This window comes from Dromaius novaehollandiae, chromosome 3, assembly GCF_036370855.1.
Source record: "Dromaius novaehollandiae isolate bDroNov1 chromosome 3, bDroNov1.hap1, whole genome shotgun sequence".
Classification (NCBI taxonomy): domain Eukaryota; kingdom Metazoa; phylum Chordata; class Aves; order Casuariiformes; family Dromaiidae; genus Dromaius; species Dromaius novaehollandiae.
The window spans coordinates 70,942,841-70,959,243 of NC_088100.1; the positions used below are offsets into that span (position 1 = coordinate 70,942,841).

At 37.3% G+C, this 16,403-nt stretch overlaps 1 protein-coding gene across 1 annotated transcript in view; it reads left to right on the forward strand.

The window, feature by feature from the left end:
- Positions 1-16,403, forward strand: part of SYNE1 (spectrin repeat containing nuclear envelope protein 1) — a 306,387-nt gene that overhangs the window by 201,686 nt on the left and 88,298 nt on the right. The window contains exons 89-94 of the mRNA XM_064509137.1: positions 1,407-1,601; positions 2,695-2,835; positions 9,300-9,467; positions 10,251-10,412; positions 12,573-12,767; positions 14,279-14,452. Coding sequence (XP_064365207.1) covers positions 1,407-1,601; positions 2,695-2,835; positions 9,300-9,467; positions 10,251-10,412; positions 12,573-12,767; positions 14,279-14,452 — 1,035 coding nt within the window. The remainder of the gene's footprint in view (positions 1-1,406; positions 1,602-2,694; positions 2,836-9,299; positions 9,468-10,250; positions 10,413-12,572; positions 12,768-14,278; positions 14,453-16,403) is intronic.

A 16,403-nucleotide genomic window follows, 5' to 3' on the forward strand; every position in this document is an offset into this window, starting at 1 on the left:
TTTTCCATTTCTTTGTTTTCAGTTGGGAGAGGAATGTTACATACTCAGTGCACTGGATATTAACTCCACAAGTATTATTGGATCTCAGTAACACTGATGGAGTTAATTGATTGTATTGAATGATGATTGATTTCCCACTTAGCTCCTGCAATGTATCATTCATTGAGCAGTAACGAATGACTCTTGCAACAGCTGTTGCTTTTTCTTTTCTTTGAAAACTAGCATTTTGGGAAAAAATAAAGGAGAAATAAAAATAAAGTAGAATACATATTGGAATGAATAGTCACTGACTGGGCAGTCAGTGCTTCTACAAATACTGTTTTCACTTCATAAATCAAGATTCTATCATGTTACTGAATCTCCAGGAGGACAGAAACAAATAGCTCTGGCAGAAATGTGAAAGCCTCCCACTGATTTTTTTTTTTTACATTTATGAATTTGTTGCTTTGAAACTGGATGCTGAACTAGGCAGCAGTACAGAGTATGTGAGAATAAAACCAATTTCTAAAACTACTAATTTCTCTCTTTCTATTCTGACTAAACTTAAATTGATGATGATGTTTTTCCATGTAGATAGACCATTTCATAATCATAAGAAAACAATATTTTTAAATATATTCTGCTTTGGGCCAACTTCCCCAACTCTTTTTTTAAGAAGGGACAGTACTGTGTCCAGCTCAGCTTTTAACTCAGAAGACTTATGCAAAACTAAAATAAGATAAAATATAGCTATCCAAACACTAGCAAAGAGCAATCTAGTCTGCATTTAATCTTATTATGTGAGTTATTGTCCATGTTACATTTGATCTTATTAAACCACTGTAACTTATTAAACCACAATAACTTATTGTTTGAACTATTCATTGTATTCTGTCTGGTGAGAGCTGAATGATGCATTTTTCATAGTTCTCGTAATCACATGACCTCATTTTCATGGTATGCACCATCTGGGAGAGTTTCATCTTTCTTAGATAAATGGGAAAAGACCAAAAAAAAAAAAAAAAGAAAAAGAAAAAGAAAAAGAGCCAGAGACATTCCCCTTTGCTGTAATCTGAAGGTTATAGAATTTGTGTTAGGTTCAGGCTGGAATGCAAGTGCGAGGTATTCTTCTCTTCTGTTATAATCATACAGAGGCTTTCACAGTACTTTTCCGGTTTCACTTCAAAGCTCTCTGCTTTGTGGTTTCGCTGTGCAGTGAGATGCAGCCTGACTTGTTCCTTCCACAATCAACATCCTGCTTTTCAGCTAGTGCTGCTGCTTGTGTAGGGTTTCTGAGACACAGTGCTATGATTTTATTGGCTGGTCTTGGAGGAGAGAGCTTGCCTTCTCCACGGAAGCTGAAATGCTACTAGTCCGATGGCCTTTATTTGCTACCTCTGCATTAGGAAAAAAAAATGTTTCCTCAGGAGCTGGCACAGAAGATCAAAGGATACCAGGAGCAAATTGCTTCTTTGAATTCAAAGTGCAAGATGCTAACAATGAAAGCAAAACATGCCACTATGCTGCTGACGGTGACAGAAGTGGAAGGGCTTTCAGAAGGAATGGAGGAGCTGGATTCAGAGCTCCTCCCCGCACACCCCGCTCACCCCTCAGTGGTCATGGTAAGCACTAAATTGCTCTCAGTACTGTTTATCTGAGCTGCTTTCTTTTGCATCCTTGCAACACTCCTACGTAGTGAGTTGCCACAGCTCGCATTTATGTTTTGCTTTTGAAATGGCTGGAGTGTGGCAAACCAAACAAGCTACAGCTTCCCCTTACTGTATTTTGCTTTATATGGGTTTTCAAGGCTCGTTGGTATAGGATGAAGTTATTTAACAGACAAATACTAGTGGAAGTTGTCTGTAATAAGATGCAAATGTAGTGCTTTTTCTTAGATGTCAGCACACATGCTAATGTTATCTGCTTTTTTTTCCCCCTAGATATACCAGAGCAAACACTGAGAAACTGCTGAATGGCAGGAATAAGAGAAAAACAAAACAAATATTATTTCATGATGTGTTGCACTACATAGGGTTTACAGTCCATATTTTTAAAGCTTTGTTATTAAAAGTTGAAATGATAATTGACAATGTGCTGTATGTGAGAATGAAGGCTGAATGAGTACTGACATAGGCCTCATGTTTGATTTATTCTGGCATTATTTTTTTTTACTTGGGCCTTATTACAAACATACTGCTGATGTCATTGGGGTTTTTGCCTGAGTGAAAATGGAGTGAGGATTTCAGGATTTATCACTGCATAACAACATTGGGGAAGCAAAAAGTATATGCTACTACTGGGTGATGTATTTTTTTACTTTTTAAGACTGTTCCTTGTGTTCTAACCACACCTGGACACTGAGGCCAACACTGCACTGTTCTGTAGCTCTCCATAGTGTTTTCACATGCAGAACTGATTGTAACAGATGACATTTAGGCAAACTAACTTGTTATTATTGAGTTGCTGGCTATATATTTTCTTTTTAATCCCTTAGGGTACGGGAGAGTACCAACATGTTCATACTGAAGTATGACAAGTAAATATGACTATTAATTCATCAGGTTTTTAAGCTGTTAGATACAAGAGCATGAAGGATGACTAAATAATATCATGTGGCCATGTGTTAAATTTTTGAGTTGATCTCAGTCTTATCCAACCTAAGCTGAGATAACTGACTGATCTTCCTGTGATCTGGTGTTGCTTTTCCTGTGACAGATGACTGCTGGTCGCTGTCACACACTGCTCTCCCCTGTCACTGAGGAGTCTGGGGAGGAGGGAACCAACAGTGAAATTTCTTCTCCACCTGCCTGTCGCTCTCCTTCACCTGTGGCTAATACAGATGCTTCTGTTAACCAGGTACCTTCATCTTGACATTCATTCAGCTTTTATCTCAGATGCATGCATGGTTCCATTCCATATGGGGTTTATTTCATCCTTTGAAATAATATTTATCTATAGCTCTGAGGAACTGAGGTTCAAGCCCTAGCCTAATTGAATCCTCAGGTTCTAATTCAGAATGAATACAAATATTGGCTAATGAGTCTAAAATGTATAAAATTGGCGTTACAAAAAGCTATTCACTATTTTTAAAATAAGTTTAAAATGACCATTACAGAAGTCTTGCATGTCACTAGTCTGTTCTATTTATAATCTGATTTTCATTTTCATAGTAATACTCAATGGCATCCTGCATCCTGAGAGAAAAGGCAATTTTGTACTCTCCATAACAAAACACTGCATTATGTCCATGTGCATGTATCTTATGGTATCATTGTCATTGTAGCATTGAAGCCACAGTATGATGTCTTCTGGTTAATACCATTACAAGTATTAACTTTCATGTATTGTTTAGGAGCAGTGTTCATTTCTTTCTTTCAGTGATCCTCTATTTTAAGTGGTAATGAGACAGATCAGGGAAATCACTTATGTTACATTTTAAGTCAAAACTGAGAACTGCGACACTTCCAGTAGGAACAAGTGTGCACCAGCATTGATTAAAATGTGAGCAGTGAACCAGCACTGTGAGCATCTTGCACATAAAGGGACACACATAATGCCGAGCTGAAGTTCAGAAATTAGCCTTACGAGCAGTCACCACTTGACTGAGTTCATCATGCTGTGGGATTTGGGTGGTATGTTTATTTGTTTTTGCATTTATGGCTGTTTACAAAATTGAGCACTGCAGACTTAAAAGGTACAGTGGTGTTGTTTTATATGACTGCGTAGAATTAGAGAAGTTTTGGCAAGTAAGTTTCCCACTAATTCTTCCAAAGATGCACAGGGTGCTATAGAAGTTGCTAAATATGAACTGATTCTTTTTCGTGAACTGACATAAGAAAGAATATTAAGGTAAGATAATAATAAATAGTGGCAAATTCTGTGACAGCAGAAATAGAATATTATATAACGAATCAAAAAGATCTTTCTGGTGTCCTGTTATTTCAGAAAATCAGAGATTTCCCAGTAAAGTTTACTTAAAGTAGAAGGGCAGCTATGTATTTCAGCACAAAAATTCTATGACAATGTCAATAAGTGGAAGAGCTAAAAGGAACAAGATTAACTTGCTTCCTAATAAACAAATCTGATGTAGGGTCAGTTCATTAAATTCCTCTGAGAATGAAAAATCAGGTTTTTAACTTCAGTAACTCAAATAATTTAAGGAAAATCCAATGAAAATGCTGTTGCACCATGAGCTGATATCAAAACACAAGTTTTAGAACCTCTGATTTACTATGCAGAAATTCAACAAAAAGTTGATGTCCTTCATTTAGAGATCTTTGAAAGAAAGAAGCTTGCTACTGATACAGTAATCTAAAACACTGACAGATAAAAATTTCTTCAGTGTGGTTAGTGTTGAAATGAGCTGCACTTACTACACAATAAGCAGAAGAACATTCCATAATCAAGTGGTTTACTTACAAAATGCTTAGTTTCCCATTCATACCAGATTAAACCTAAAGAAACTTTGAAACTGCCAGTGCTGATTATGATGAGTGTCCAGGTACACCTCAGGGAAGAAGTCTGGTAAATACTTCTAGACAACAGTGAATTAAGGAGCTTAAATGTAAGTAAAAATATTCTATATTCAGTAAAAAAAACTCAACAAAACTAATTTGGAAACACTTTTAAAGCAAAGCAGAAAGTGCTAAGAGAGGTAATTTCTTGCAAAAATATCACCTGCCACATACCAGAAAAATATGTGAACAGGAACTCTAGGCAATAAGAATTATATAAATCTAGTCTTTAAAAATATAAAAGATCTTACAAAGTAACTCCGTTTTTTTCTTTCTAGACAGGTGTCAAAGTGGAGATATTTCATAGCTGGTAAAAAGATGTGGGCTCACGGAGAGATTGGTATTTTTCCACATTAAAACAGTAGACATGGTTGCTGCTTCTCCTTCCTTTTGGGATGCATTTGAGGGGCTTGTGGATAGACAGCCTGGTAGCAGAAGCAACGTGGATAACTGTGGCTAAAGGCTAGCATTGATTGGTCATCTTATAGAGCTGATGTTAGGGAGAAGGAAAATAGGAGGAGGAGTGCTTTTGTGTGTGCTAATGCGTTACAGGCCATTCTTGCAGAAATAAATAGCCATCCTAGTCAATTCAGTAGCGGGAAGTACTTGTCTTCCGGAGAAAAATATGCTTAGCATGTTTCAGAGAGTCTGTACAAGTTCTCAGGGCAAATTATGCAGATCCATCTTAGGGACCTTTGGGGGGGTTGTTTGTTTTTAAGGCTGTTTCAGTTTCATGCCTATTAATCTCTGTATAGTCTTCCATCAGGATTTCTTAGCATTTCCCAATGGTCAAAGGTAGCTGGTCTGGCTTCAAACACCTGTACACTGTTATAACGTTGCTAATAGCTAATGAAAATATAAAACAGGTGTCAACTGCATATTAGTAGAATTACTGATTATACATGTTGAAATAGTTTAAAACAAGACCATTAAAACAAGAACAAAAAAGTGACAGATCTAGCACTGTTATAAAGAATCAGTTGCCCACATTGTTTGTTTCTTTTTGCCTCTTCCAATATACCACTTGCTCACTACCTCCAGCAGATACTGGAACAAGTAGATACTCCAAGCTTCCTCTGAAGTAAATGAAAATGGGGGATGTTTTTGTCTCCACTGAAGGCACACAGCATATCACAGAAGGAGTCTCTATTGCTATTTGTGTATGCTGTTTTCAAAAAGAAACCTTTTCTTGAATTAATACTTTGTATGTTGTGATACGAACGTAAAATATTTATTATATCAGCCCTTCAGCTGGGCTTCAGTGCTAAATGAGAATCCCCTGGGGCTAAAATTTCTCACACTTACCCCGAGATACACTTAATTAAAATTTAGCATACTTTTTAAAGAACTATTTTCTAGTTATGTAATGCAGAGCAATTTCCCAGAGAGAACTGGGAAAGCTGAAGTGTTGGCACAAAGCCTTGGAGGCCACAGCTGATCTTGTGTTTCAGCACTGGGTCACTGTTAAATGTCTTTCTCCTTGTACACAACATACTTAAAAATCATTCTTTCTCCTTCCCTTATGAAAATGCATCTAGGCCACAACAGACCTTCTTAGATATCTTTTGAAATCTAAATACATCCTAACAGTGAAGCTTGAGTACTGCTCACTGGCTGATTTTCGTAAGAGGAAAAGAGGGAATGAGACTTTTGGGCCTGTGTGGGGGGAAGAAAACAGTTATGTTTAAGAACATCTGGATTCATACTCTCAGCCCTGCTGAAAAGGAATTACCTTCAGTTTTCTTATTCACCACTGAACTACCAAGCTGTGCGTTCCAAAACGTAGTTGTAAAGAGAGGTAGATGAGAGTACTTGGGGGAGAGGGGGGTTGCTTCCCCCTCTCTGTAAGAGCAAGCCCTTTATTCTAGAAACCACAGTTAAGGAGTCTCACAAGCACAGCTTTTCTTTTGGCCTTGAGAGAGGACTAGCTGAGGCATGGGCACTAGGTGTAGACTACAAAAACTGAGAAGTTGCCTGCACCAATGCAGTTTTTCACCATGACATGGAAAGGTAGAGTCAAAAGCCCTGAAGTTGCTGACTTGAATATGTGATAAGCTGTTACCTAAGCATTATTGGTTCCTGAACATCATAAGCACCTTCCTATCTTAATGTTTAAGTTTCCTGAGAATTGCCTTTGAAGAAGCACCTGATCTGACAGATTTGGACAGCTTGATGTGTGCTGTCCATTCTGGGGTTTTGTGTTTCTCCAGAGAGACTGACTTTTCCAGGCATTTTCAGTAAAGATTGGTGACTGAGCTGTTTGTAAAATACACTGTTGGCTACCAACTCCCTTTAAAAATATCAGTGGAGGCCTATGAATAGCACCTTAATCAGTAAAATGTTTATATAGGAAGCAGATAACCTGAACTCAATTCTCTTCACTCTCTGGGGGAAATAAAAAGTCATATCTGTCCAGCCAGTGGGTAATAGGCTATTTTCTGGGACAGATATGTGATCTGTATTCCTTCTTGCCAAAGCTGAATCACACAGCAGACTTCAGAAGGATTTGATTAGAAAGAGATGGCAAAAACGTGAATGTGGTTACTGGCCTGAGGAGTGACCTGGTTTCTACACTCTTTTCCCAGAGCTGTTTGTTTTTTGTTCACTTATGGTGTTACATAACATATAGAAATAATGCTGGGAAATAAAGATTCTGCTCCAAATTAGGATCCTAATTCCACTGGAGGCTCTGGTACCTCAAAACTAGTCATGTTTAGTACTTAGCTTTTAAATACATATACACACAAACACACACACATATATAGGTATTTGTAATTAAAATGTTTGAGTGTTTGATTTGGATAAATGTCCATGGGTCTCTGAGAGTACAGCTTAGAAATATAATAAAACTTAGCTTAATTTAATAAATTTCAGTCGATGGGGATGGGGATGGGGTGGGGTTCCTTTTCTTTCCCTTTCTGTTCTTTAACCAGTTATTCAAGCAAACATTAAGCCCTTTGTTTCAGATTCAAAAATGAATTGTTCCTGTAATCTAATTTTCCAAATTTCAGCTACAGTCTTGTAAGCTGAAAATGAGCAAAGCCTCTTTCGCAGGTAGTCTAAACTCACGTATTAAAGAAGGAAGCTGCATTGGTATTCCATTACAATAAAATGAATTCTTTTAAAATTAATAGGACTAACTCATTTTACCAAAACCATCTTTTGGCAACAGTGAACTATTGTCTTCTTTGGATCCCACTCATTCGTTAGGCCCTTATTTATCAATCCATGCTTTTCTGTACAATTTTCAAATGAACACGATAAATTTCACTTCCAAAAATTCTCATGAGCTAAGAAAAACTAACACCAGTAAGCACTGAACAAAGTATGTTACAATGGCTATGAATTCCCCAAAGGATAACAAACTGAGAACACCATGTGGGTCTGTATTTTATTTAATTACTTTTAGGGCTTATCTGCTAAATAATGCTTTTGAAAAGTGAAGAGGTCATGGAAAGATCTTCAGTGGTAGCATATGAAATCTCTGTCCCACCCTCCCTCATATATAGAGCAGTGTCTCCTATGCTTGCAGTGCAGATCCATGGTCTCTGTAAACTGCTAAGCAAAAGGCACTTTCTTTTCCGTCAGTCACATGGCTGGATTTTCCTTCCTGTTATATGAGGTCAGGAAAGAAGAAATTTGAGAATTTTGCAGTCACTGGAGTACGATTCCCCTGATAACAAATATACTCGCCAGTAGATTCTGAGCAACTTTTTTGATTCACAAATTACATTTGAGACCAGGATTGACAATGCCTGAAAGGAGGTCTGGTCCACCCTAACAGAAATCAGTGAAAAAATTCTTGCTGAATTCATTAGCAGAAAAATGGTGTCTTAAAGCTGTCACCAGGAGCACTTGCAAATTCAAAATGGTTGAGAGAACGTGGACAACAACTGCTGCATCACGTGATTTGGCGCCTCATTTACTATTGGGGCAATTGAGCAAGAAGAATGAAGTTTGCAGCATTTATCACTCTGCAAATAACTGTATGCCTGCTAACTGTCATACGTAGTTTCAATTTTTAATAGTTCCTGTCATGATCTGTTTTCCTGAATTAAATGCAGACACTGTGCATGTTTCCTTAATTGTATATTTTTTGTAGATCTTTAATTATGTCACTGTCCCTATGCATTAAGTAAACAACTTCTGATGAGAAAGAGTTTGCACACTAAGTTGTTCAAGGGTAATTTGATCCAGTGCCTATTTTCTTAGGCGCTTTTGGTCCCCATGCCCACCCCCTTACTTGTGAGACAGTTGACAACACCTGTTTAAGGGCTTATCCTAAGCCAGTGTTTAATTTTCTTTCTTGCCTCATTAACTAGCTTTTCAAAATCTTTTTTGGTTCTTCTTTTGCCCTCTCTCTGGTAGAGGCATTAGAGCTATATTCTTTGCCACCTACAATATGGCAAAGATGGGCCATAAGCCCCGTCTGCTGTGATGGGTTTCCCCATTTATAGTTGTGACTGCCCAGTTCGAGCTCTTCCGCCCCAGCCCTTCCACATCTGTCCACAGTTCCCTTCTACTCATCCTGAACATGAAAAAATTCATCTACTTTCTTCATCACAATAAAGCTCCAAACCATACTGAGTGTACTACTTCTAAATATGTTAGCTGTGTCGTTTGGAGTTTTCTTGTTTTTTTTTTTTTAAACAAGAAAAGGCATAAGGAGTCGAAGCCTTTTTTTTATATATATATATATATATATATGTATGTATATGGACATATGCAATGCAGCAGTGTGTAGGAGGATATTCTTATGCAGTATCTTTCATTTTGAAAGTGCAATAATATGCTTCATGCTTGTAGGACATTGCTTATTACCAAGCCTTATCTGCTGAACAGTTGCAGACAGAAGCTGCTAAAATTCAGCCCAGCACTTCAGCCACCCAGGAGTTCTACGAGCCAGGCTTAGAGTCAGCTGCTAGTGCCAAACTGGATGATTTGCAGCGTTCCTGGGAAACACTGAAGAATGTGGTAAGTCTTCATTGGAAGAGATCAAAATGATTAGCTAGCTTGTAAGGAATAAAATGTAAAAAACATGCTCAGCTAATATTCTTCTTTGCACTTCTTGGCTTTCTGGGGGCAACAGTATTTGTCAGTGGCGATATTATATGACAGTGGCTTTGTTCTTTTTTTTGAAAGTCTGTATAGTATGGACCCCCAATAAGAACAAGTAAAAATCATTTATTCTGATAGTTGCCTTCAGAAATTTTACCTGTTGTCAGACTATATTCCATAACCTAACACACAAATCAATACATACTGGATGAGTTGGCAAAAACAGTCTAGGATCCAGTTTCTGGGAAATACTGGATATACTTAAAACATTTATGCATATTAGTGCAGCATAATCATTCAGTGATGTATGGCAATGGCCAAAGTTTTGATTGCATGCTATTAATTGTAATTCTTTGCAGAGACACAGTAGCAATTATGGGGTATTAGGAACTATGCCTCTAGCAAATTATGCATATGCACCTATGTGTGTGAGTGCATACAGCCTAGAGCAAGGCATAAGAATGTGCTTGGTTTTACCCTGCTTATTAAAGTAGCTTTTTTCAGTCAACCTAGAATTTGACTGATGGTGTTCAAACAGAGAAATATTGTTAGTGTGACTGTTTTACAATATAATTTATACTTCTTAAAACTGATATTACAAGTTTTAGTCGCAAAAGCTTAGGGATGTATGAAGGAGAGGAGAAGAAAGAGCAAATCCTATATCAGAAGTCAGAATTTATAGCTTCCATTTCTCTTCAGATCAGTGAAAAGCAGCGCACTCTCTATGAGGCTCTTGAGCGTCAACAGAAATACCAAGACACACTCCAGTCTATCTCCACAAAAATGGAGACTATTGAGATCAAACTAAATGAGACTCTGGAACCAGGCAAGAGCCCAGAAAGCCAGATGGCTGAACATCAGGTAAAAACTTACACTAGAGAGAGGGAGAGCATGCAATACCTGTAGCTTTATTTCTCTCTTTTGTTAGATAATGGCAGTCTTCATCACTGGATGCCTCAAAATTATGCAGAAGCTATCTGAACTTTTTCCTGTAACTGTATGTCTTTCCTTTTGGACTTCCTGCTCTTCTAGAGTTGGTATAACAGGGATTCCTTTAAAAAGGAGTCTTTTAAAAAGGTAAACTAGATCATAAGGCAGTTTGTCCAATCAATATTTTCAGCAAAATCTTTTGTCAAAGGTTGTGCTCAGTGACACCTACACTAGTGGCTGTCTGACGTACTCGTGCAGCATCATTGCTATCAGCCTTTATTTGACTATTTTTGATGTGCCCAAATTTACTGACTAAGACTATAACTACTACTGAGGCATTTTTAAAGGATCTAAATTCAATCTTTCCCTTCTTAAACAAAACAAATAAACCAAAATACACAATAAAATGCCCTCCAAAGAGAATTCTTGAAAAATCATGCTCTGAATCATTCTTTTACTGTACTACCATGAAGAAAGTGTAGTAACTAGTCAAGATAAAATGCTGTTGTTATATTCACAAAGCAGGTTTCCCTTTTCAGATTTATAATATCAGTATTTATGACAAATAAAGCAGAACATTAAGTTGAAAGATACTGTATCAGCCTAGACTGATTATTATTAGAAGAAAGGTTTTCCATTTCTGATTCAATTTTCAAGGCTTCATTCCTGCATATTCACAGTTTCAAGCTAAAAAAAGGTCTGCATTCACTAAAATAAAAATGGATTATTTCACTAGCAGATATTCATCCTCAGAATGCAGAGAACCCACAGGGAGGATTTCAGAGAGGTGACACTATTTCTCTGTGATCCATATAGGCAAGATGCATATAGGAAGATAAAACCACCACAAATCTCAATCATCATCAGTCATCATGTGTAGTTGAAACACTGAGACATTATTTTATTTCAAAATTCTCCTGATATCATCACTTCATTAAACAGGAAAAAGTGTGGACTAGGCTTTTCACTTTGATTTAATTTGTTTTCCTTTTCACCATGCTTGCAAAGAAATTGTAAGCTCGGATCTTTTCTGTGACATGTTTTGCACAGTTTTCACCTTTAAATATTTACAGATAGTTTCACCAAAATATATTTAGAAAAATCATGGTGTAAAATATCTGGTGTTAGATGCTGGTTTTGCTATTGATCTACACATTCTTCTAACAAAAACCCAACATATTATGGAAGACTCCCTGATATAGTACATTGGAATGGGAAATACTTCAATTGTGATCACTCAAAAGACATTATTTAAACTCAGCTCTGGCCATTCTCTTGCTCCAGACATTGAAAACTAGACTCAGGATAATACTCAGATCCAAAATACAGCTGCAAGCTTGTCTAAATGGCTCTTATCAAGTAACCTATCTGACCTATGCCCAGAGTGTAATCATGAAAGCTTGAAACTATCTGGTGGGGCCAGTTCTCATTTCAGTAGGAATTTTGTGGATTGAGAAGGATAACAATTGACTTTTGTAGTAATATATGAAGTCCTCTACATCCAGTGTGTATGTACTGTCTGGAACGGTCATGAAAGGATCTGTTCCAAGAGACTAGTAATACAACAGCCTTTCTTAGGTATCTTGGAAACTGATTTCTAGGATAAGAATTTTCATAGGAACTTCTCTTTAAGTTAATCTCTAGATATTTGTGTATATTGTTGGATGTTCTTTGTCCAGTTAGTAAGTTTCTGGCTGCTCTTAAGTCATTGCCATATTTCACATGCTCACATCTGCTGTATGTCTGCTAGAATACCCTCCAGAAAAGTCACAGAAGTTTGTTGGAAGAATAAGCCTGTATGTATAAGAAGTTCAACAAATTTATTTTGGTGATATGTTTGAAATTCAAGATGAGTAATGAAATCCATATTTCAGTTAGCAGATGCATGATCCTAGTATCCAAAGGCAAGATTCAGGCCTTCTGAATCCTAAGACTAACAAACAAGTAGTGATATGTTGCACTGTGTGGTGTTCTTTATGCACCCTTGGAGCATTGTCATCTTTACTTTTGTAGTACAAATATAGCTTCTTATACACTTTCTTCTCACTAATAAATGAAACAACTAGTTTCTTTGCTCGCATTCTGAAATAGGCTTTGATGGATGAGATTCTAATGTTACAAGAAGAAATCAGTGAGCTTCAAACCTCATTAGCACAGGAGCTGGTTTCAGAATCACTGGATACAGAAGCTGCTGATCAGCTCGCTTTGCAGTCCACTCTCACAGTCTTGGCAGAGCGAATGGCCACGATACGAATGAAAGCGTCTGGAAAACGACAGCTGTTAGAGGTACAGAAAAAACATAGAAGTGGATTTTTGAACCAGACTTCAAATTTTGAGAGCCACTTTCAGCAAGTCCTTAGCCAGTCACTCTTGAATGCTTCTAATAAAAATAAGTCATTTTCAGTTCTGCTAATTTATCACAATCCCTTTTACCAATATAGTATTCTTTTCTAGTCAGTCCCACTTCTGATTACCAAGTGATAAGTAACCAGAAGGAACTTAGAAATGCACTGCTCAGCAGTCATATTTAGGCTCTTCTAATCTTTTAAATACTCAGATTGACATTTCCTCAGTATATTCTTTATTCCTGTGGTATTCCTTGTCCTCCGTAGGAAAAATATGGAATGCAGATATTAAGGTAATGTTATACAGGACCCCTTAACCTTCTTGATGGCAGTAATAAGTAATAAGTTTAAGAGAAAGCATGAGTCAAATACTGCTCTTAAATATGGTTAAGATTCTGACAATTACTTCATTATAATAAGTATCACCCCCACCCCCAGTATCCTGGCGTTATGCCAAGAAATGTAAGTGTGATATATAGACGGTATTGACCTGTACTCTATATTGCTCTGGTTTATGATTTTGCAGACATCAAAATCTTCCAGAACACTTCAGGGATGTAAATGTAGAATTTCTGACAGAATAGGTGATGAAAATGTCCTCCTGCTAAGGGCATGGATTAGCAATATTGTTTTATTTCTGTATGCCTAAATTAAATAATGAGAACTTAAGTACTGTTAAATTCTTTATTATCTAGCTGAGATACTGAACAGCTGACATTATTCTATAAATTACCCTAATGTGCAGTCAGTACTTTTCCCATTAAAATTAAGCATTCACAAAACCTGTCCAAACACTTTCCTGTGTCTAGCATTTACCCTGCATATACAGGTCTGAATTTGCATACTGTACATATACTTGGCTCACACAAGTAAATGGAAAGATTTTTAACAGCATTTTTGATAGCCTCTTAACATCAGTATGTCTTAGCTCAGATCTGTAAGGTGGGTTTGTGAACAGAAGCTGTGGCAAAGCCTGAAGTCTCCTGAGAGAGGCTAAGGCTATCTAACAGGTTGCTGCTGTCAAAAAAGGCAAGGCTGCTCTCCCTTCCCTGCAGCCCACTCCCAGCTCTGTGTCCCCATGCTTCTTTCTCCGTAAGTTGAACAGTTTTGTCCTAGCTGAGTGAACTGAATCAGGATGTGGGCAGACCCACAAGAAGAGTGGCAAGAGGGAGCAGAAGAGATCTCACCTTACGAAGGTTATAATAGCAGAGGTCTACTGAAGTAGGTAAAGTATCACAATTTACCTTAACTCCGCTTGCCAGAAAAAATGTTTCACTGATAACAAAAACATTTTGTAAAGTTTTCCAACTTAGGAAAGAAAAGGTATACTTTGGCTTAAAAAATTCTTTATAGAGGTTGTGAGAGACAGAGAGATGGGAAAAATTTTGAAAGTGATTGTTTTATCCTGTATTTCTTTAAAAAGAATTAACATGTCATAATTTGTACCTCTAGGAAAAATTGAATGAGCAGCTGGAAGAACAGCGGCAAGAGCAGGCCCTTCAAAGATATCGCTGTGAAGCCGATGAGCTTGATCATTGGCTGCTCAATACCAGAGCTACATTGGACACAGCCTTGGTTACTGCTGAGGAACCTATGGACATGGAAGCTCAGCTGGTAGACTGTCAGGTAAAATTATCAGTCCCATAATGTTTAGATGAACAGGATAGGCATAGCTTTGCCTGAATACAAAGACAAAAATGGAGCAAATATGGAGCATTAATTTTAAGACCGTTAATGAGTTGGGTGAGCCAGCTTCTTAGTGGGGGAGAGGTTTCTGATCTCCTGAGCATCCTACATATGCTCAGTTGGCTTCAAAATGATGTGTGAAATAAAAGATAGCCTATTCTTCATTTCTTATTAAAAGATTACAAACAGGGCTTTAGAAAGAACACATAAATATAGCAGTAGGAAAACAAGATACCCTGGTCGCAGGATGTTCGAAGCTCTACAGCCTTTAAGGTGACTGTTTGTTTTGTTTTAAAGGCAGTATATTCACCTCACTTACTGTTTCTGCTCCAGCCAAGCTGGAGATGCAGAGTTTTTGAACAGCTCACTTATACAAATGAGAACACCTGCAGTGTACTTTTCTACTCCTCCTTTTCCAGCTAAAGAACACACTCCCACTAAGCAGTGGTGACTGGGACAGTGTTACCTGTTCTTCAGGAGTAATCCCTTCCCAGATTCAAAGTAAAGTTTAATCATCGGTATTTATTATAATTATGATTTTAATATTAATCAGCTCAGAATACAAAATAATTGAAGAAAAATATTTTGCAGCAATAGGAGTAATTGCATATACTTTTATTAACAAGATCAGCCATAACATCCAGATTCCCAAATTACTGGGCGCGGTGGGGGGGGGGGTCCACTTTTAAAAGAGAGTTTAGAATTCTGCATGATCATGATGAAAAAACAAAAACAAAAACAAGAGTGACAAAGGACAGAAGAGTCCCCTCTTCTCACACTAAGTAATGAGGATCTGAACTAATTCAGGATAAATGAGAATTGAATTTCATACAAGTTCAGTGAATTAACGGGTATATATAACAGGATCTAGTTATATTTCCTTGTGACACTGCTTCATAACTGGAATTTTCAGTCTGCTCAGTCTCAAATATTCTTTCATTGCATGTCCTTGAAAGCTGTTTGTTTCATATAGATAAACCCTGTGAACAAAGCAGTATTTTTTTTAATATAAGCTGTAGGAGTCTCAATATTAAAAAAAATAGTTAACTCTGTGGAAAAGTTATTAATGCTGTTCAAGCAATTAATTTGCTGGTCCTTAAAATCTTAATACAGTATGTTTTCTAAAAAAATTCAGTATTTTTTCCCACTTTTTAGAAACTCTGCCCATCTTATCATGCACACATTCTTTAAAAAGCAACATTTCTAAGTTTATACTTGACAGATGCTATGGAAACCAAAACAATTGATATCAGGCCAGGTTTCTGAACAAGAATCGTATGAACTTCTAATTTGGAAGATCAGAATATGCCTCATGTCTGTAATACATAGGTGATTAACGGAACATCAAGACAGTAGCTTTTGAAAATAAGCATGCCAGAGATTTGTCACTTAAGTCTCTCTTTAGACTAAAGAAGATTATACAGAAATCCTTAAGTCCATCATGCACCAATCAGAAAGAGCAAATAGTGAGAAGAGAAGCTTATCAATGCAGCCAGAGCAACACATAGGAGGAGGTAGGAAGGACTTCACTGAATATACATGGAAGAAGAGGAAAGAAGTAACTCTAGCTCTGTGCGCTGTTTCTTGTCATTGTGGATGTTGGAGTCTAGCATCTCTGCCACAGTTACCATTAATGTGCAAACAAAGAGCATCTCCTCTACAACAAATCCTTTGTTTCCAATAACTCAACTTTTCAATTTCCTTTTTTGAAAACGGTTGCAAGCAAAAGTGACAAATGCAGAAGTTTGCAAGTATATTCCTAACGGCTCTGGAAGGGACTGGAAAGCAAAGCAATGAAAATCTAGCTTGCCATTAGCTTGGCAGAGGGTGAGGTAGGCCGCAGGTCTCCTTGCCAGAAAGCGTGACAGATGCTGGAAAATGTATGAATTTG